The sequence below is a fragment of the Cetorhinus maximus genome, chromosome 12 (assembly GCF_964194155.1).
Source record: "Cetorhinus maximus chromosome 12, sCetMax3.hap1.1, whole genome shotgun sequence".
NCBI lineage: Eukaryota > Metazoa > Chordata > Chondrichthyes > Lamniformes > Cetorhinidae > Cetorhinus > Cetorhinus maximus.
In genome coordinates, this window is record NC_135890.1 from 95,465,042 (window position 1) to 95,486,356 (window position 21,315).

The following is a 21,315-nucleotide window of genomic DNA, read 5'->3' on the forward strand; positions in this document are numbered from 1 at the left end:
GGAACAGCACCTCATCTTCCGACTAGGCACTTTACAGCCTTCTGGGCTGAATATTGAATTCAACAACTTTAGATCTTAAACTCCCCCCTCCCCCCATCCCCACCCCATTTCCTCCCCCTCCCTTTTGTTTTTTTTTCAATAATTTATATAGATTTTTCTTTTCCCACCTATTTCCATTATTTTTAAATCTACAACTAATACCTTGTCAATCTTTCCACCCCACCCCCACTAGAGCTGTACCTTGAGTGTCCTGCCATCCATTCTTAATTAGCACTTTTCTTAGATAATATCACCACCTTCAACACCTCTTTGATCCTTTTGTCTGTGACATCTTTTGATTATCTGCTCCTATCACTGCTTGCTTGTCCCTACAACCACCCCACCCTCAACTTCTCTCCCCCCGCCCCCCACCTTAAACCAGCTTATATTTCACCCCTCTCCTAACTATACTTCAGTTCTGTTGAAGGGTCATGTGGACCCAAAACGTCGACTCTTTTCTTCTCCACCGATGCTGCCAGACCTGCTGAGTTTTTCCAGGTAATTCTGTTTTTGTTTTGGATTTCCAGCATCCGCAGTAGTTTTTTGTTTTTATGTCCAGGAACCCACAAGCTACAATGAACCACACTATTTTGCATTTTAAATAGATGCCATGCTGGGTTTGTAGAAGAGCTTTCCAATATTGTTTTCCCTGAAAATAATGAAAAACATAAAATTGCATACATCTGCAGTTAGACTTATTTTTACAAAGAAAATCTAGGAAATGGCAGTGTAGTTACTCTTCTGTATACTGTGGTTGACGATCAATCGGATTCTCAAATGCCTATTTGATGACATCAGTGCACCATGTAACTAAAGTTTTAAGAAATATTTTGATAAAGGTCAGTTGACAAAAATCCATGCAAAGTACCTGACCAGCAATTAATTTTGAGCTCAAGCTTGATAATGACCAATGTGAGCTGTTGTTCAGTGCCGTAATGAAAAGCACCAACATTGTAAATGCTAGTTCATACATATTTTGGTATTATATGACAAATAGAAAATGAGCTAAAGTGGTAGTGAGTTTGTATAATTAAAATAATTAACTGTACTTTCGCTCTAATCTCTAATTTTATTAAAGCTGCATTATTGAATTCTGTTCAAGATGGAAACTCCTGATTGCACATCAATATATAAAACATTTTCATGCACAATGTGACTGATTATGCCACTTTCTTTTAAATGATTATGGATGTGGAATTTAAAGAGTGATCCTCAAATACAGGGCTCTTCCATAAAGTATAAGGCTTAAACTCTACAGTATTCAACAATGACCAGTTGGTGAGGGTTCAGAAGAAAATAGCAATGGTATTATGGGACTTCAGGCTCCAAGATGCAAGAGATTCTCAATAGATGTCTTCATGAGAGCAAAGACGATAGAAATGACAAGTCATCCAAATACTTGAAATGCTAGAAGGAATAAAAAGTGTAAATGCAACCAGAGTTTGTAATCTAAACTGTAAATGTAGACTTGAAGATTATAAAAATAACAATCCTCCCCTAAATTTGTTGCATTTCTGTATTTGAAATAGAATTTCATACAAAACAATTGCTATTCTGTCAATTAATGCTTCAAAAGCTGGGTGAATGTCTGATTTGAAGCAAGGTTAAAGGTTATAAGAAAGAATATTATGGAGCTTAGCTTTACTTACCTTTGGGAGTTGAGAGAAAATTTTACAGTATCCTAAGAGAAATGGGTTCTATAGAGCTGTTGTTCCTGGTGGGTGAGAGAACAGACTGTATCAAGTAGTTTTTCTCTTTCCACATGTTTGTAACTATATTGACATTGAAAAGATTGTGGTTGACTCAGTCTGCCATTGTCATGAATACAAGCAACATATCAATTTGTGCATACCGTATTCAGGAGTTTCTGTTTTCTACCTGAAACTATTATGATCCACTTTCAATTGTCATTAAAAGTTGCTCATAGTGGGAATTTTATTTCATGGAATTTTACACAAACACTGGCAAAGACATAATCCATCAAAATTTACTTTTACTTTCCCCATCTCTCCTGAAGGTACTGACTGTCACAGGGGTACACAATCACTTTGTCCAAGTGACCATTCGTTATCCACTCTCCTAGATGGTGGTGTCAAATTATTATACTATGGAAAGCGTCACAGCCAAGCCCAATTCTTTAGTCATCAAATGTCTGCATATTTCAGCTTTCAAGCAGGTGTAACTGGCAATGATTGGAGCAGCAACTTCAGCTGCTTTTAATTTTATTAACCCTTTCCCAGCCCAGATGAACTAAGCCAACTTTTACCTGCTCGTTATTGCTGCTTAGATCAACAAATTCAGGAAACAATACAGCTATAATATTTCCTTGGACTTTTTACCAAATGTACATGTGATTTTTGTTTAAAATTTGAGGCAGTTTTTCATATAACTGGCTCTATTATAATTGTGAAGAAATTAAATGCACAATGTTTCTTTTCACTATCCTCCTCCCAGCAACCTCCTCCCCAATCATCCCCCTTTTCCTGGGTTGGTGATGCATGCCAAGGCACAGTTCCATAGGCAATAGAAGTCCTCTGGTACCCTTGCCTGGGTGTCCATTATTCATGTGTGTCCTTGATTTTGAGTGTCAGCAGCCTATACAAGGTAAAAGGGTATCACAGCCAAAGCAAATCCTCTTGACACATCGCACACGTTTCAGTGCACAGAGATAAAGATTGAGTGCCCAGTCTGACTTTTCACACTCTAATTCAGGCATGCCTGTGTCAAATTGATGTGCCTTCACCAGTGCCCAGCTGATGTTATCTACTATCACAGGCAAAGAATTCAGTCTGGTACTTTGCTGGCCTGTATGGCTGTTTATCAAACCACATGATTCCTTTCCCCCACCACCACTGGAGGAATTACATAATTATTGCACATTCAACATCAAAACTGAAAGAGCTACACTTGTCGTAATTAAATATGCAGGTGGTGTATTTGAACCTTTAAATTGTTAGTAAGGCCACTGAACAATAGTATTGCAATAATTTGTTTAAATATATTGGGTATGGGAATAAAATTATGTTGATTACAAAAATGTACTAATTGTAAAGAAATATGAAAATATATGTCAGTATATTTCACTTTGTTATATTTATATTTCCTTTGGGGATGAAATGCACTATAGGTGGCCACAGTATCTGAGAAGTCTCGGATTATGGAGCTAGAAAGGGATCTTCTGTCACGCACGAAGGAGGCCTCAGAGCTTCGACATAGACTCATGAGCACTGAAGGTTCAGGTAGTGTGGATAATACCTCACCTTTCTTGGAAGAAATCAACTGTATGCGAGATAAGCTTACAACAATGAGCAAAGAACACCAAATAGAACTTAATACACTCAAAGAAAAACTTGAAACCTCAGAAGCAGCCCACCAAAAGGTAGTTCAACAACTGGAAGCTACCAGTGAAAAAATATCCAAGGAGAATGAGACTCTCAAGTCCAAATTGGATCAAGCCAATATTGAAAATTCAGAGGTTATTAACCTGTGGAAATGTAAGTTGGAGTCTGCAATTGAATCTCATCAGCAAGCCATGGAAGAACTCAAATTATCTTTCAATAAAGGAGCTGGTGCCCAAACTACAGAACTTCTAGAGTTGAAGAGTACCTTAGAAAAGCTTAAAGCTGAGCATCAAATGGAACTTGAGAATATTAAAATTAAGCAAGATTTTGAAAAGTCAAACTACCTAAAAGAGACTGAAAAGCTAGAATCCCAGTTATTAGCATTCACTACAGAGAAGGAGAAAGATATAGAAATTCTGAAGTCTCAGCTGGAATCTGCTACAAATCAACACCTGGTAGAGATGGAAGAGACCTTGGCAAAGCTACAGGAGACTCAACTGAAGGTAAACGAACTGCAAGTGTTGCAGGCTAAGTGCAATGAACAGGCACAAATTGTAGAAGCCCTAACAGCTAAGGTGACAACAGCTGAAGAGAAGGTGATGGGATATGAATTGCTGCAAGAAGCTGAGTCACAAGGTAAAGAGGAAATCAAAAGACTTGAAGAGAAGCTTATGGTAGTTGAGTCACAAATGAAAACCAGTGAAGCTTTAAAACTTTCTGAAGGTAGCAAGGTTTGTATCTATTTTTCCATCATTTTAATTTACTTTCATTTTTATCCCCTTTTCAAATCTTGTTTTGGTTTAAGTTTTTTTTTATCGTAAAAGATCCATAAAAATAATTTGCAGGGTAATAGAAATCTGTGGTAAGTTTTTGGTTAAATTTTTATAATTCATTTTGTGAAATTTGAAAGTGTTTTGTTACAAATAAAAATTGTAATTGTGCATTACTTTTAAAAAATAGTTTGATTCATGAACTTTTGATTCTACATCATAAAAAAACCTTGCAATTTTGCAAACCAAATCCATGATTTTAAAAGAATCTAGATATATTTTCCTTTTCTGTGGGTGAAAATGATGCTCATTTTGTCTGTGGGAACAGACATTTTTGCCAAATTAGTCTCTCTAGTTGGACATTAAATTACAAGAGGTCAAATTATTATATACAATTATTAAATTGAGAAATTTCTGTGAAATGAATAAAATAATGAATTTGCAAATATTTTCAACACCAAAATAATGTCCACATGTTTCTACAGTCCCTGATTATCATGTGTAACAAGTGTAATTGGCAATGAAATTGAGAGTCTCAGTTATTTCATGTGTATTATTGTATGTGGTTTGCATAGAAGAGACCTATTTGTCTAGAATGAGTATAGTGTAGGAATAGTATGGCATCATCGATAGTTCACAAAATCTTTCTTTCTTCACAAAAAATGCTCAAATATAGGCTGTGCCCTCTACTGATTTTCTCATAAAGGAGATTATTAAACATTGAATAAACATTGAAATTTTCATGCAGTATTGCAGCATGGGAAATGTGTATCTCTGCTCAACCAGTGCAAGTGTATGTAAGATTTCAAGTCAGTTACAATTGTCAGACTGATTTGGGAGAGCTGATATTAACGGGGACCCTTAGTTCAGACTAGCTAGCTACCTACCGCGTATGAGTGGTATGAGTATGTTGTCACAAGCTTCACAGAATGTACTAAGTTAATCACAATAAGTACAAATGTGATGCTTAACAAAGGCAGTAATATACAGACAGTTCACTCTGGAACACTGGCTCGTGATCCTCCAGTTGACTGTGGCAGTGCCTCTTGTTGCATTCTGTTGACCGTAGTCTTTGTACTTCCTGCTCGTTGTCTTTGAGCAGTGCACCGAAAGGTCCCAAGAGCTCGCTCTTTTAGACCCAGCCATGTACATGATCAGTAGCATTTCTGAGCTGTCATTGGTTATGGCAGCACATGATCAGTCTCTGATTGGCTTCTTAAAGGTGATGGTCATCTTCTGATATAATTTCCTGTTATCCCCTGACTAGCTCCTTAAGGTGTCTTAACTGTGGGATGTCCCTCTCATTTTAGATTTTTCCATTATTTCACTAAGCTTTCTGGTTTTCTCCTGAGGTGGCAGGGTGTCTCAAGGTATTCTTGGTATCTGTTTATTTGAGATGAGAAAAAGGGGTGACAGCGTACTAATGATTAATTTCTGGGCCCATCATCCTAAATACATAATTGGCGTATTGGTATCCTGTAGAATTTCCATTAAGGCAGGTGATTTTCAGTATGTTGCTAGCGTATGTTCTAAAGTAGTGCATAAGGATAACCAGTGTGTTAAAGCTAAGGTAACAAGGGTACGTAAATTTGTTATAAATTTTGAAAGAAAGTAATTACTTTTTAAGGGACTATGCATTAAAACAAAAGTACAGCTTTGTACCAGCCTAGATTCAGCCTTGGTGGTGCATTTCCACCTGTTTGATAAGATTGCCTCTGCAATGCTCTTACAGTGTAATAGTGTCCCACAATGACCATAATTACACTTAATATCTTTGATTAAAATACCTTGATCCTCTAATTATTAAATGTGGCTAAACTACAGATTAATTATTAAACGTCCTTTTTTGTAATTATTTTATTGTCTATCCATGAGCTCTTAGTATGCTTGTACATGCCAAAATTCTAGATGGGGATGGCTCCTGGTTCTACTGCCTTTCTCGGGAATCTCAAAGATCACATTTTTAGCTAATATTGCTCATTTCCCTCTGCTTCTACCAAATCCATAGCATCTGACCCCTTCTGCTTGTCTCTGGTCAGTATGTGCCAATCATTTCTTTCCAAGCTAGACCAGTCAAAGGTCAGCAGTTCCTCTAACCTCAACACTGCATTAGCCTTTACGTATTCCAGCCAAACTTTTACATTTAGCAAGATCTCTTACATTGACCAAATTAACAACCATGCACTACTTCTTGGCCTTTCATGGATCATAAATATATTAAGAAACAAAAAGCACATAAACCTACATGTACTTGCAGTTATAGGTTTGATATTAGTGTTAACATGTAAATGAAACATTGAACTTATCTATGTTCATGTGTCTATAACAACATAATTGATGTCTCAATAAATTTCCGATTGCATTATTTCTTTCCTACATAAATGACTGTTTATTTAGATAGCTGATGGTGATAGAGATATAGATGCATGTATAGATATGGTAAATGTGAACAATTCCAAAATTCTCAACAATGACATTACTGCAATATGGACAGCCACTATTAGACATTTTTGAAGATTTTTTCCTTTAGTTATAGCAACTTTTGAATATCTATTTTGTAGTTATCAGAAAAAAACAAAACTATTGCCATAAATTCATGTTATTTAAAAGCAGAATAATTAGTTGCTTACCTAATTTATTTTCAGTGGAATTGTTTTGTCAGTTAATTTTGAGTAACACCATTCAATTCTTCTGACTACAAGAATATAGGTTTCAAAATATTTCGGTTGGCCTAAAAAGCTCTAAATTGGGAGGGATGAGATGTTTTCGGATATGGTTCCATTATATTTTGCCCCATTATTGAATGTTTGTGCTGTGTGTTAAACTCTGACTCTCTTCATTGCCAAATTGTTTCATTCCATATGTTTGCCTGTAATTTATTGATTTATTCTCCTGTTTTGTTAATTTTGATTAAAACGAAGATACAAATTTCTGCTTAAGTTTATATTAGTTTATTTTGCCAAATTAAAGCTGCAGTATTCAAGAAAGAATGTTAAAATACAGCAAGTTTCGGGTAAATCGGTCTTGAACATTTATCCCGCGTTTCTTTCTTTCTTTCTGTTGACCAGCATACATCATTCTCAAATTGTTATATAGAAGCTAACCACTCTGCCTCAGTTGTTAAGGATACTCCTGAGCCTCAGAAACTGAAATTTACAATAAATGATAAATCATTTGGAACAGTTTAATAATATATGAGCACACATATGTTTTAATTCATGTCTAATGTGTTTTTTGTCTTGTTCAAACAACTCAAATTGGACTCAGCACTAAAATTTCAAACAATTGTTTTGTATATTGTAGCTTTAATTTTGTATTTCATCTCTTTTGAGTTTATACTTGATTTCTGCTGTTTCAACACATTCATCCCTTTTACTTTTATTTTTGCAATGAATTTGCATGCTTGTTATTAGGTTACTGATTTGACCAAACAGCTTCAGGAACGAGATCAGTCAGTTGCTAATCTGGAACAAAACTTGGCTGTAATGAGCCAGGATAAGCAAATTTTGGAACAGCAGCTGCAGTCCATGGTAAGTGACTCATTGCACTTCATATTTTATCTGAAAAAGCCTGTTTGAAATAAGGATGAGACACTGTATAAAAGGTAGGTCCTAGTTTGCCTGTAAACCCTGTGAAATGTGGATAATCATCAGCTGAAATGTTTCAACTGTTAGTTTCTTATCAAATAATTAAGAGAACAGCCAATACTTGGTTAGTTGCTAGTTGTGGTCATGCTTATTGAGGACATGCAAAGAATTGACAAGTTTAATAGTTTATAATGGTTTAATAGTTACAGTTTTGCATTATTCTTTAGCAGTGTTTGAGAATCCTTTTTACAATGATAAATTTCTTAAGAATAAAATGTAAACCTGATTCTTAAAAATCTTACAACTACTTCAGCATTTTGTTCTGGTTCTGTCCCTTCAAATTTAATGGATGTGGTTAGTGAAAAGTAGTAACAATATTTCAATATGACCAGTAACTTATTAGAGAAAGTATGATGTCAAGATAGATGAAAATAATGCTCCCTGGACCTTCAGGTATTTTGTGGTGCCTAAATAGGAAGTAGAAACTTAATATCACAACATCCTTATTTTAAGTATTACTGTATGAAATATTTTTTACACATTAGTAATTTCCGTTTTTTAAAACCCTCTGCTAAACTTGAGCAATGAGGAAGTGCCATTACTTTATTGACCTGGGATAAAATGACTTGAAGGTTTTCTTTTGATATGTAGTGTCCTTACTTTCAGAAAGAAAAACTTGACAACACATCGGAGACACAGCAGAAACTACAGCAGACTATACAAGGTTAATTAAACTTATTCAAAAGAAAATATTATAAAAGATTTCCCTGTTTGAATTTAACGTATTGCGTAAGATATTTTCAGCAAAGGTATTGGTACGTAGAATTAAAGATGATGTGGTCAGATGAATAAAGAGATGGTTGGAGGGCAGAAAGTAAACAGTTGGGTTAAATGAAAGTATCTCAGCTGGAAAGATGTGGCAAGTGATGTTCTACAGAGGTCTGTGTTGAGACTACTATTTGCATAATATTTGAACTTGGAACTTAAGGGAATGCTATCAAAATTTGCCAACAACATTGGGTTTTAGGACATGGCAAATTGAGATGAAAACCACAAAAGACTGCAGGCTAATGTATGCTAGCAGAATCGACAGGTTGGTGGTAAATGAAGTTCAAGGCCGAAAATGTGAAATACATTTGGAAAGCAAGAAAAGGGTAAGGATGTGTACCAAATGTGGTACAATTTTAATGAGTGAGTAGAAGGACCTTTATATGTATTACAAAAACAACAGCAACCTTTCTTATTATTTATTTGTACTTGGGATGTGGGCATCGCTGGCTAGGCCAGCACTTATTGCCCATCCCTCACTGCCCTTGAGAAGGTGGTGGTGAGCTGCTTTCTTGAACTGATGCAACCCATGTGGTGTAGGTTCACACACAGTGCTGTTAGGAAGGGAGTTTCAGGATTTTGACCCAGTAACAGTGAAGGAACTTGTATTCATATTGCACTTTTAACATAGTAAAATTTCCCAAGGCACATCACAGGAGTATTATCAGGTAGAATTTGATATCAAGCCACATTAGGAGATATTAGGGCAGATGTCCAAAAACTTCATCAAAGAGGTAGGTTTTAAGCAGCATTTTAAAAGAAGGAAGAAAGACTTAAGGAGGGAATTCCAGAGCCTTATTTATCTTAAAATGCAAATTTCATTTACACCCTATCTGCTGAGACTTTACCCTAGTTCATTCATTAGCATTTCACATGCCCTCTTTCTCTTTTGATAGTTTCAACCTTGCAGTCTATCCATCTCTAATTTAATTAGTCAGACAGAACCATCCCCACACACACAAACATAAACCCACTTTACAATATTCCCCAATAATATTATGAAAAATAGGATAGTTTTGTGACAGAGTAACAAAGATGTGAGAAACATTTTCACGCAGTTAAGATCTAGAAAGCACTGCCTCTGAGAGTGTGGTGGAGGCAGATTCAATCGAGGCATCCAAGAGGGAATTGGATTATTATCTGAAAAATGAAGAACGTGCATGGTTATCGGGAGAAGGCAGGAGAATTGCAGTAGGTGAATTGCTTATTCGGAGCCACTGTCAATACAACAGGCTGAATGGCTGCCTGTGCTGCAAAAATTCTGTGATCCAGTGAAGTATCAGGAGGGTAGAATGTGGGAAGCTAGTTAGAATAGTCAAGTCTCAAGGTAGCTAAGGCATTGATGAGAATTTGAGGAGCCACTAAGATGAGGCAGGTTGGAGTTAGGAAATGTTATGAAAGTTGGGAATGGGCGGCCTTAATGCTGTTGTAGATATATGGTCAGAAGCTCATCTTGAGGTTAAATATGACACGAAGGTTGCAAAAGGTCTGATTCAGCCTCAAGACAGTTGTCTGGAAGAGGGTTGGAGTTGGTGACAAGGGAGTGGAGCTTGTGGTGGGACCAAAAACAATAGCTTAGGTTTTCATAATATTTAGTTCGATGAAATTTCTGCTCGGTCACTACTGGATGTCAGACAAGCAGTCTTACAATTTAGAGACAGTGGAGATGTCAAGAAAGGTGCTGGCGAGGTAGAGCTGTGTGTTGTCAGTGTACGTTTGGAAACTGACATGCTTTTGGATGATATCGCCTGAGAAGAGAAAGGAGGGAAACTAAACAAAGATACAAGTTCAGGACTAGGGGAGGGGGACCCTTACAGGAAGCTTGTCATGGTGAACTACGGGAAGGAAGGGAAGTTGCAGAGGCAGCTAATTGGATGGTCTCGATCTTAATGACAAAGAAGTCCATGAGCTTTTCTTGCTTATTGTTGGAGATGAGGATGGAGAAGATAGAGGAGAGGGGTTTAAGAAGATGGCAGTAGAGAACAGAAGGTGGGGGTTATCTGTACATTCCAGGATGATCCTGGAATGGTGAACAGTTTTGGCAGAAGAGGGCAGGACCTGATGGCACTTTGTGATCCAACCAGATCTGACAGTGACTGGCTGAACCAGTTGTCCATCATATCCATTCAAGTCTGTGTCCCTTGAATTAAGGGAGCATAGGTGAAGACTATCTGCGAGGAATGGCCAGGATAAGAGAGTAATGGTTTTAATGGGGACTAGGGCATAAAAGATGGAGCTAAGGATGTAGTTGAGCAGATTGGTAGCTGCTGAAATGTTATGGTGAATGAAGAGCCAAAGGCCTTTGTGATTTTGAAAGTGCAGCTGTAAGTGCATTGAGAGAGAGTTTTCTCCAAGGGTGAATACAGAATTAAGAAAGGTAGAAAAGAAAAAGTGAATGTGGGTGAAGAGTGATATAAGGAAGTGATCAGCGAAGGTCTTAAGCTATGTAGGCCATTTAGGGGATGACAGGATGAGAATATAAGGCCACTTAAAGTGAAAATGGAACCCTTGAGTTGTATGTTGAGTTATAGAACACAAAGTCAAGGAGGGAATGCTGAACTTTCCAAGATCTTGGTTCAGCTGGTGTTATAATATTGTTGTAGTTTTGGACATAACATTGTAAGAAAGATATAAAAGTAGCAGAAAAGGTGCACTGTAGATTCACTAGGATGTTATTTGGGACAAACAGTTAGTTATTGAGAGAGGCTTAATTGATTAGTGTTTTTTTGCAAGTGCTGAAAAGGTGAAGGGGCTCCTTAATAGGGGTTTTCATGTTTCTGAATGTCTGTTTTAAAGTTGTTCCCTGTGGTCTGCGAGACAGTAACAAGAGGGAGCATGCAAAATGAATTAAAAGGACAATTAAAAAATATATATTTTTGTAAGAGGTGGTGAGAATGCAGAATCATTTTTGAAATGGGGCATATAAAAGAGAATTAAACAGTGACTTGAAAAGGAGGACTATTTATGGTGAGTGAGCACAGAAGTGAGATGAGACATCACAGCTTTTGTAGAGAAGAAAAGGATATAGATTTTGGGGCTCATATTACACATTTCTGTGATCCTGTGCTGGGGAGCAAAAAATAGACAGGATTCCGGTTGCTGATCACTAATAACTGCATGTTGTAATGTGTGGGCATTAACACCATGTTTGGCTGAGATTGTCCTGCTGACTCTTAATTGTGTAGGCTCACACATGAAGATGGCCAGTTGAGTGAGCATGAATAACCAACATGTTTGGCAATCTGGTAAAGTTAATGTACAGATATCATTGGATGCTTTTGAAAGAATATTGGCTATTGTTTAACCTTTTGGGCAGAATACTGTTTAACAACGTGTTTGAAAATTTTATCCCCTGATCTTAAGAATATTAACATATTTTCTTAATATTCCATTTTCATAATTAGATACACTTGCAGAACTGAATATGAAAGAGGAGCGGAACACTTCACTTTCATCTGAATTAGTGGAGCTAAAATCTCAACTTTCTGGTGAGCAATTTGCTGTTATGATATGGCAGATAATGTGTGCCAGGCGGACCAAATCCACAAGGGAAACTTGGTCGCGCTATCACAATGGTTTTGCAATTCATATTTATTACAAGATGATGTGTGCACTGAATTTAGAAGTAATGAGTCCACCAAGACTTTTGGAGATTTGTAAAAATTAAATTAAAATATTTATTAACAAAGTAAAAGATTTCAAGCACATACATAAGACTACAATTACTTACTACTATAATAACTCCTAAAATTCTTAATTGACCTGACTCCCAGTTATACACCCCCTTTAAGGCAACAGTCCAAAATAGATTTTAGATTTTAAACAAAACCAGCAAATTAACACAATACCTGCTTGACAGTGGAATTCCAAATGGCTTTTCCCCAACTTCAGTTACTTTACATAGCAGACTTATGCACAAATGGCTAGAGGCTTCTTGAAGACTGTTTCACACGCTCCTGTTAGATCTTACATGGCTTCCCTTACATAGTTTTTCTTTCCCCTTTGTATATATTTCTCTCTAATATATAAATTCTATTGTCCCATATGTCTTTGAAATTATATTTTCCTTATAATATTAAAACTTTCATGTTGCCAATATTGTCAGTAACCTTTGGGAAAAATAAACTTAGCCTTGCTTACCTGGCTAGTTGTAAACAAACTAAGATCCCTTTGAAATCCAAACAATCCATTCATTTATCTAAAAATGCAAATTCCCTTCACACCTTACATGCTCAGCCAGCATCCATGTTTACTTATTAACATGTCGTGCACATTTCTACACCGAGCTTCTTTTGATAATTTCAAGCTTGCAGTCTACTTGACTCCAAATGTAATTAAATCTCACAGACAGAACCACCTATACTTACCCCATAAACCTACTTCACAATAAACTAGAAAAAATTATTATACTTTTGTCACATTGTGAAGTTCACTAAAGCTAAGTTTGATTCAAATTAGTATTTTTTTCATGTAAAGTGGGTGTCTCTGCTCTGAATTTAGTTATTCAATTACTTAGGCGGGATTATCAATCACTTTCTTCAATTCCATGAACTTTTCAGATATAGAATTGTTCAGAGATTTAAAAAAATACACATACACACATAGGAAGGCACAAAATAAATCTACCTTCGTACCAGTGATGGTGAAAATAATTTGCCACCATCAGTCATGATCTTATATCATTTTAACTGGCAGAACCTTTTGGGAGACTAGTTACGTTTCCATTTCCCCAGATCTAATTTGTAGCTACTTCAAGTGATCATCCAGCGTCCCAATTGTGAATCTTGCCCATGTGTCTAAATGATTGAACACACTTAATATTCAGTGTAGGAGTAATCACCCATTAATCACCCTTACTGTCAGCTGATGCTGAGACTTCAATGTGAAACTACTGCACAGTCCATCGTGGTACAGGTGGTACTGTCAGGTAACCTGATAATGGTTGCATATTATAGACATAGACTCATAGACGTCTACAGCACAGATGTCTACAGCACAGAAGGAGGCCATTTGGCCCATCGTGTCTGCGCCAATCAACAAAGATCTGACTGCACTAATCCCATTTTCCTGCACTTGGCCCATAGCCCTGAAGGCTATGGCAACACAAGTGAGTATCTAAATACTACTTAAATGTTACGAGAGTTTCTGACTCAACCACCCTTTCAGGCAGTTAGTTCCAGACTCCCACCACCCTCTGGGTGAAAAAATTTCTCCTCAACTCCCCTCTCAGCCTTCTACCTCTTACCTTAAATCTATGCCCCCTTGTTATTGACCCCTCTACTAATGGAAAAAGTGCCTTCCTATCCACCCTATTTATGCCCCTCATAATCTTATACACCTTTGTCAGGTCCCCTCTCAACCTTCATTGCTCCAGGGAAAACAGCCCCAGCCTATCCAATCTTTCCTTATAGCTCAGATCAGCCCAGCTCAGGCAGCATCCTGGTAAATCTCCTCTGCACCCTCTCCAGTGCAATCAAATCCTTCCTATAATGTGGTGACCTGAGCTGCACACAGTACTCCAGTTGTGGCCTCACCAGCGTTTTATATTCCAGCATAACCTCCCTGCTCTTGTATTCTATGTCTTGGCTAATTAAGGCAAGTATCCCATGTGCCTTCTTAACTACCTTATCCACCTGCCCTGCTACCTTCAGGGATCCATGGATATGCACACCAAGGTCCCTCTGATCTACAATGCTTTCCAGGGTCCTACCATTCATAGTGTAATCCCTTGCTTTGTTAGCCCTTCCCAAATGCATTACTTTACACTTTTCCGGGTTTAATTCCATTTGCCACTGCTCTGCCCACCTGACCAGTCCATTGGTATCCTCCTGCAGTGTACGGCTATCCTCCTCACTGTTTACCACCCCACCAATTTTTGTGACATCCGTGAACTTCCAATCATACCCCCTACATTTAAGTCCAAATCATTTATGTACACCACAAACAGCAAGGGCCCCAGCACCGAGCCCTGCGGATCCCCACTGGAAACATACTTCCAGTCACAGAAACATCCCTGTATCATCACCCTCTGCTTCCTGCCTCTCAGCCAATTTTGGATCCAATGTGCCACTTTGCCTTGGATCCCATGGACTCTTACTTTCTTGATCAGTCTGCCATGAGGGACCCTATCAAAAGCCGTGCTAAAGTCCATGTAGACCACATCAAATGCATTGACTTCATCAGCACCCCTGGTTACCTCCTCAAAAAATTCGATCAGATTTGTCAAACACGACCTTCCCTTAACAAATCCATGCTGACCATCCCTGATTAATCCCTGTCTCTCCAAGTGCAGATATATTCTGTCCCTCAGAATTCTTTCTAGTAACTTCCGCACCACCAAGGTTAGACTGACTGGCCTGTAATTTTCTGGTCTATCCCTTCCTTCCATTTCTAATAATGGTTCAACGTAAGCAGTCCTCTGGCACCTCACCTGTGGCCAGAGAGGATTTGAAAATTACTGCCAGGGCCCCTGATATCTCTTCCCTTGCCCCTTTCAACAACCTAGGATACATCTCATCCGGGCCTGCGGATTTATCCACTCTTAAGGCCGCTAAACCCTCTAGTACCTCCTCTCTCTCTCTCTCTGTTAATTTCCTCTAATATTTCACAGTCCTCCGCCCTGATGTCTATATCTGCATCGTCTTTTTCCCTTATGAAGCCCAACACAAATTCATTGAGGACTGCACCCACGTCTTCCAGGTCCACACACACATTGCCTCTATGGTCCCTAATTGGCCCTACTCTTTCCCCAGTTATTCTCTTGCTATTTTTGTATTTAAACCCGTTTGGCTTTTCCTTTACTCTGCTCACCAATGCTTTCTCATGCACTCTCTTAGCTTTCCTAATTTCCTTTTTAAGTTCCCTTCTGCACTTTTTACACTCCTCTAAGGACTCTGCCGTATTGAACCCTCGGTATCTGCCATAAGCTTCTCTTTTTTCCTTAATCCTAACCTTTATGCCCCTTGATATCCTGGGTTCTCCAGACTTGATTCCCCCCCCCCCCCCTCTGCCTTTGACCTTTATGGGAACATATTTGCCTTGTACTCTTGCAATTTCCTCCTTGAATGCCTCCCAATGCTCTGACACAGTTTTATCTGCAAGTAGAATATTGAAGTTATTCGTCTCCTTTCATCTTTGATTTGGTTTCTTTGACCAATAGGACTGGCAGATCTCTATGTACTTTGCAAGGCAGAAACAGAAAAGGCTCTTGAGAAGGAGGGAGAGGAGAAATGCAAAGATTCAGAAAAGCGGCATTTTTAGAATGCTTTTGAAAGCACAGCAGGAGATTGCAAGGTGGAAGGAGGTACTAAGGGTAGGAGCATAGTGACTTACAGTCACCGCCAGTGAATAAGGTAGAAGAGCCGGCTCTTATGGGTTGAGGGCTGGAGGAGATCACTAAGGTAGGACAGGATATAGGGCATTGAAGGATTTAAAAGCAAACAGGCCAAGTTATTGATCCAGAGGGCATAAAAGTTCAGAACTGATGTGGGACTTAGTTGGCTTAGTGGTTGTAACATTTTGAGTGAGCTGTAGATTATGGAGGCAGTGGGGCTGTCAAGGAGAACTCTGCAGAAGTTGAGCCTTTCCGAGGAAACATTGTCAAAAGTTTTCTGAAAGTCAAAATAAACTGTACCATATAGAGTTCAATTATACATTTGAACTATAACCTCCTCAAAGAAATACAGGAGATTTGTTTAGGCAGGATCCCCTCCTCCTAAGTTTATAATTGCTGTTATTAAATCCTGAATTGAATTAACTTGAATTAAACTAAAGGGACAGACTTTCAAATTGAATAAATTATTGATAAAATTAAATTACAGTGTATAAATGTTTACGCAACCTCCTACGTATTAAGAATTTACACGATACCAATACAGCTCAGATGTTTAATAATGGCGTAAAAATGTACTAATGTGGTAGCATTCTGAACAAGTGTAACATTTTTGTAAGTCTTCTCTTTTCCAGAAATATTTGAACACCTGAGCCTTCCTTTGGGATATTTTGAATCTTGAAAGATTTTTTATAACTTTCTTTGCAACATTTTTTACACTTTGTACTTTTTGTTGCCTATGTTGTCCTGTGTGATGTATTCTGCTTTCATCAGCCGTGGAAAGAAAAATAAAAGTTGAAGAGGAAAAGGCTGAACAACTAGCTCAGGATAAATCCAAACTTGAGAACACCATCACTGAGATGATGAAATCTTCAGGGGATAACTCTGCTCAGCTCACCAAGATGAACGAAGAGCTGAAAGAAAAAGAAAGGTACCTTGTTAAATTTTGTGCGTGATTGCTTGCGTGAGATTACTGTGATTGGTTATTGATCTTGAACAAATGATTTATTCTCAATTTGCGAAGTCTATAAACCTGATTTCTAATGTCTCTTAATAAAAATTTTGTAAAAATGTTTAGAAGCTTGGTCATAATGAGTAGGTTTTTATTAGCCTGTATTCTAATGTCTAAGAGAAAACTATAATCAATCCTGTTACATGCGGGTTGCAGTGGATAAAAATTGTATAACCAGACTTGTACATAATGACCAATGATGTGAGGGAAGAAACTGGAAATTGAGAACACTTTTGCTGACATTAGGATCACATTTTCTGCATTATTTTGTTATTTTTTTTATGCGTCTTCTCCATTTCCTTTAGACATTTCCCTTGCTGCTCTATATAACTATTTGGAGATTCATCAAATAATAGTTTTTTCTTTTTTCTTTAGGAAACAGGATGAACTTCAAGCTCTGTATTATCAATCCAATGAAAAGATTGCCCGTTTACAGGAAAATTTGGAGCAACTCACATGTAAAACAGAACAGACTCAGCAGGAGGAGCTACAGAAACATCAGCTTGAGCTTAAAGCAATGCTGGAGAAAATGACAGACCTGGTACGAGCAACCATTCAGCTGTTGCTTTAGCACCAGCTATGAATAAACTTCTAATGACAAAATTTTATAACCCTCCTCCCTAAAAAAAGAAAGTACAGTCTGTGCAGAATATTGAATGTTTACTTATAAAAGTGCAAGTTAACCACCTTATCCTTTAACGATTTTTCCACAAAACCCATCCACTAATATTTCATGCAGTTATTGCATAATTACGTTTTAAATTTGTACAGTTCAGATTTATCAAGTGTAAATAAAGGATGTCTCCATACTTGGTGAATTAGAGGTTAGTTAGAATGTGACATCTTTTGTGCTGGTGTAAATCCCACCTCAAATGTGCAGCATTATAAATTATTTCAGATGTGAAAAATCAGACAAATGCATGAAAGAACACAACATGCTGGCAAACTATTTCCCACTTTGAAAGTCTTAGATTTTCTGAACATTTGCAGGAATGGCATCTTAATTTCATTCTGTATTGCATGTTCACTTCAAAACATATCTCTTTACTTAGCAAGTTCATATTTTTTAAGATGCATTTCCCTTATATATTTAGAAAAGTTATAAACACATTTTTAGGTTTCTGAGAAGCTTATACTGTTGTGTTTTGCTACGTTTTTAACCTGACGGCTGTTGCAAGGGCTGTTCTAATTGTTGATTCCCACAGAAAAAGCAGGTGGAGATGTACAGTGCACACAACAAAGAGCTGCAAACCACTCATGAGAAAGCCCTTTCAGAAATAAATGCCAACAATGATGCACTAGTGAAAGGGCTGAAGCAGGACCTAGAGGAAACCAAACAAGCACTGAAGATCACTGGGGAGAAGAATGATGAAAGGGAAAAACTGGTAGAAGAATTAAAGCAGCAAGTGGAAGAGGTCCAGGTATTCTTACAACCATTAAATTTAGTTGTTCATTTCTAAAGCCTGTATATTTTGCAATGTGAGAGGAGTTTAACTATTTACTTTGGAGTGTGGAAAGCTCAGGTTGTTGAAAAACTCTAGGATGTAATTTATTGTCTGTTTATCTACATCCAAGGTATTGCTGGGCTCTTTATATTTTTTAAAATCAGTTTTTGTTTAAATTTTGAGGTGGCTTGTTTTCTGATTTGAGGCCATCCTGCAGAATATTTATTTGCAGTATCTTAGCCAAAAATTATCCTATTTGGGTAGTAAATGGTGACAATACATAGAATTAAGTCTCTATTCCACATTTGAAGCTTTGAAACAATCTCTATTGTACATTCTACATTTATGATTAAATGGCTTCTGAATCAGCAACAAGTTGCTAATATGCAGTGCACAATCTTATTTCCTACATGATTTAACACCAAGACTACTTGCTCATGTTACTACTGTAGCAGTGTCTAGAGTTCAATAATTATTAAAAGATATTATTTTAACTGCATTTGTAGTACCTAAATGCTATATTCAGTAAATAGATGTTTACATCAGTTGAGATTCATGGACAAGATGAATTCTTAGGATCGGAATAAAGGTCCTGAAACACAGTTAGTAAAGACTATTGCCAAGTATGTGACTTGCTCAGTCTTGCCTTAACCAAAAATGCATATTATCTAACACAAATTTGGTGTGCTAAGAACTATAGTACACGTTTTATCTAACTTCATGACAATATTGGATGCTGCATAAATTTATAAGCGCTTGTTTAATATGCTAATTATTTACATTTCTATTTTAGAGAAACTTGTAGCAGTGATAGTAAGAAAATTCTTATTAGTTGGCTGTTCATCTGCACCCTGTAGTTTATTTCTTGCTTTTGTCTTCCATTCATCATGTTTTATAATAATCCTTTGTGTTTGCTATGCTCTTGCAGAAAATAAGAAATATTGTCATTTTGTACGAAAATGAAGCCTTTGGGTTCCTCAGCTGATTTATCAGGAACAAATTCATGTTACTTTTTTATTTGCAGAGTTGCTACCTTCCATCATGGGATTTGGCAGTTCTATAACTGGAAGAGACACAAATTTAGATGTGCCTTTAACATCTAAAATACTTGCTTTGGAAAACAGTGGTCAACAAGTAAACAAAGTCCTCTTATTTCAACCCTTTGACCATAATCAAATGGATTCCCCATTGTAAGGTTCCCTCTGGTGATTCCATGGTCTCTAATTTTCACAATCCCTGTTTGCTTGAACATGGGTTCAGTCCTCACCAGCCTGTCACATAGTGGTTAACCCTAAAGTAGTTATTTTCTTCTGTTTGGCATAGCAGCACCTATTAAACGTGTACTTGTCCCAAATTCTTCACTGTCTCTCATTCTGAGAGCCTATAAGCTGTGTCCATGTGCTAAAGCTTATACCTGACTTTGAATAAGTTTTGATCTTGGCCCCCTCGCAACCAGGTCACATGGGCTCATCATTGGGCAGAGTTCAGCGTAACTTCACATCAACCTCCCATTCCAGGGCATCCTCTTTTCCCTTAAATTAAAAGAAACAGTTTAAAACATAACTATCTTATAAAGCCTAGCAGTCATAACAATCTGGTGAAATGGGCCATGATGCTGGACAGGTGGAAATGGGGAATAATCTGAAAATCATTCTTTAGGAATATAGTTTGACAATTTGAGTATTCCCATCTCCCTGGGCAAGCCATTTTTTAAGCTTTTAAAGCACGTGCTAAAATAATCAGAGTATTACAGTAAAAAAAATGCCAGATAAGAGAAAGATGTCAGATGATTTCACTGCAGTAAAGACTTAAAATACAATTTTAAAGGAAATAAATTAAGAAGCAAACAATTTATTTTGTAAGATAGTATATAGGCTTACAAATACGTTGAGTCAATGCTCTTTTTGATTTCTATTCCACTTTTCCGGGTTAAAAACTTCCTTTTGATTCAAGCCAGACTCCTTACCAATGGTGTAGACAGTGCAGTGGCATGCTCAACACACTTCCTATCTTCCCTTCCATTTTTAAAAAAGAACACAACTCTGAGTTGTGAATTACTATAAAATCTAATATTGCTCATTTGGTGTATCACATCTTTTTCATGTCAAGTGGAAAAACATTGCTGACATTGCAAAATAATTTATGCTCTGAAATGCTTTGAAGTGCTTCACAGGGAAGTGACAAGAGTAGGGGAATTCGGCTCCATTGCGCCGGGTTTCAATGCTATGGGCAGAATTTTCTGCCTGTCAGGCGGGTGGGCCCGACCCAATCTCCTCCGGCAGGCAGGGATCCGATCCCCGCCGGAGAAGCGGGCCCGGCCGCCATTTTACGTGGACGGGCCAATTAAGGCCCAACTAGCGTGATGCCCGGCGGGAATCGCTATGCGCTTCCTGTGTGAGCGGGGGGGATTCCCCAAAAGCAAGAGTGCGCACGAAAGAGCACACATCTCCCTGAGGCTGCCTCAGGGAGATCGTTGACACTTCTTTAAAATATTAAAAATAGAAAAAAAGATTCCTTAACGTGTCCCCCTCATGTGACATTGTCACATGAGGGGGACACGTTCATAATTTACATAATTTTATTAAACTTTTTTAAACCCTACATGAAACCTCATCCCACCGGTGGATGAGGTTTCATGTTTTTTCTATTGCCCACTGGGGCTCCTGGCCTGCCCACCAACCTTAAGGTTGGACGGGCAGGTCCTTTAATTGTATAATTGATTCTGTCAATGGCCTCAATTGGCCATTGACAGGTTAGCAGACCCGCAGCTGATTTTGCTGCGGGCCCGCCTGCCTGAAAATTTAAATGGGCCGGGATGATGTCGGGGGTTCCCCCCAACGTCATCCCGCGTCATTTTACACGTCGGCGAGAGGGCCCCACCCCCTGCTCTATTCTGCCCTATGAGTTTGTTTTGACTCCAAACTGATAACAGCGGTGCTCACAAACATTTCTGGTGCTAGACA

At 37.9% G+C, this 21,315-nt stretch overlaps 1 protein-coding gene across 4 annotated transcripts in view; it reads left to right on the plus strand.

The window, feature by feature from the left end:
• Positions 1-21,315, plus strand: part of clip1a (CAP-GLY domain containing linker protein 1a) — a 169,099-nt gene that overhangs the window by 76,384 nt on the left and 71,400 nt on the right. For all 4 annotated transcript variants that reach the window (XM_078554132.1, XM_078554133.1, XM_078554135.1 and 1 more), the window contains 7 exons: positions 3,167-4,111; positions 7,564-7,680; positions 8,404-8,461; positions 11,970-12,053; positions 16,670-16,826; positions 17,283-17,448; positions 18,113-18,328. In XM_078554132.1, the coding sequence (XP_078410258.1) occupies positions 3,167-4,111; positions 7,564-7,680; positions 8,404-8,461; positions 11,970-12,053; positions 16,670-16,826; positions 17,283-17,448; positions 18,113-18,328 (1,743 nt within the window). The remainder of the gene's footprint in view (positions 1-3,166; positions 4,112-7,563; positions 7,681-8,403; positions 8,462-11,969; positions 12,054-16,669; positions 16,827-17,282; positions 17,449-18,112; positions 18,329-21,315) is intronic.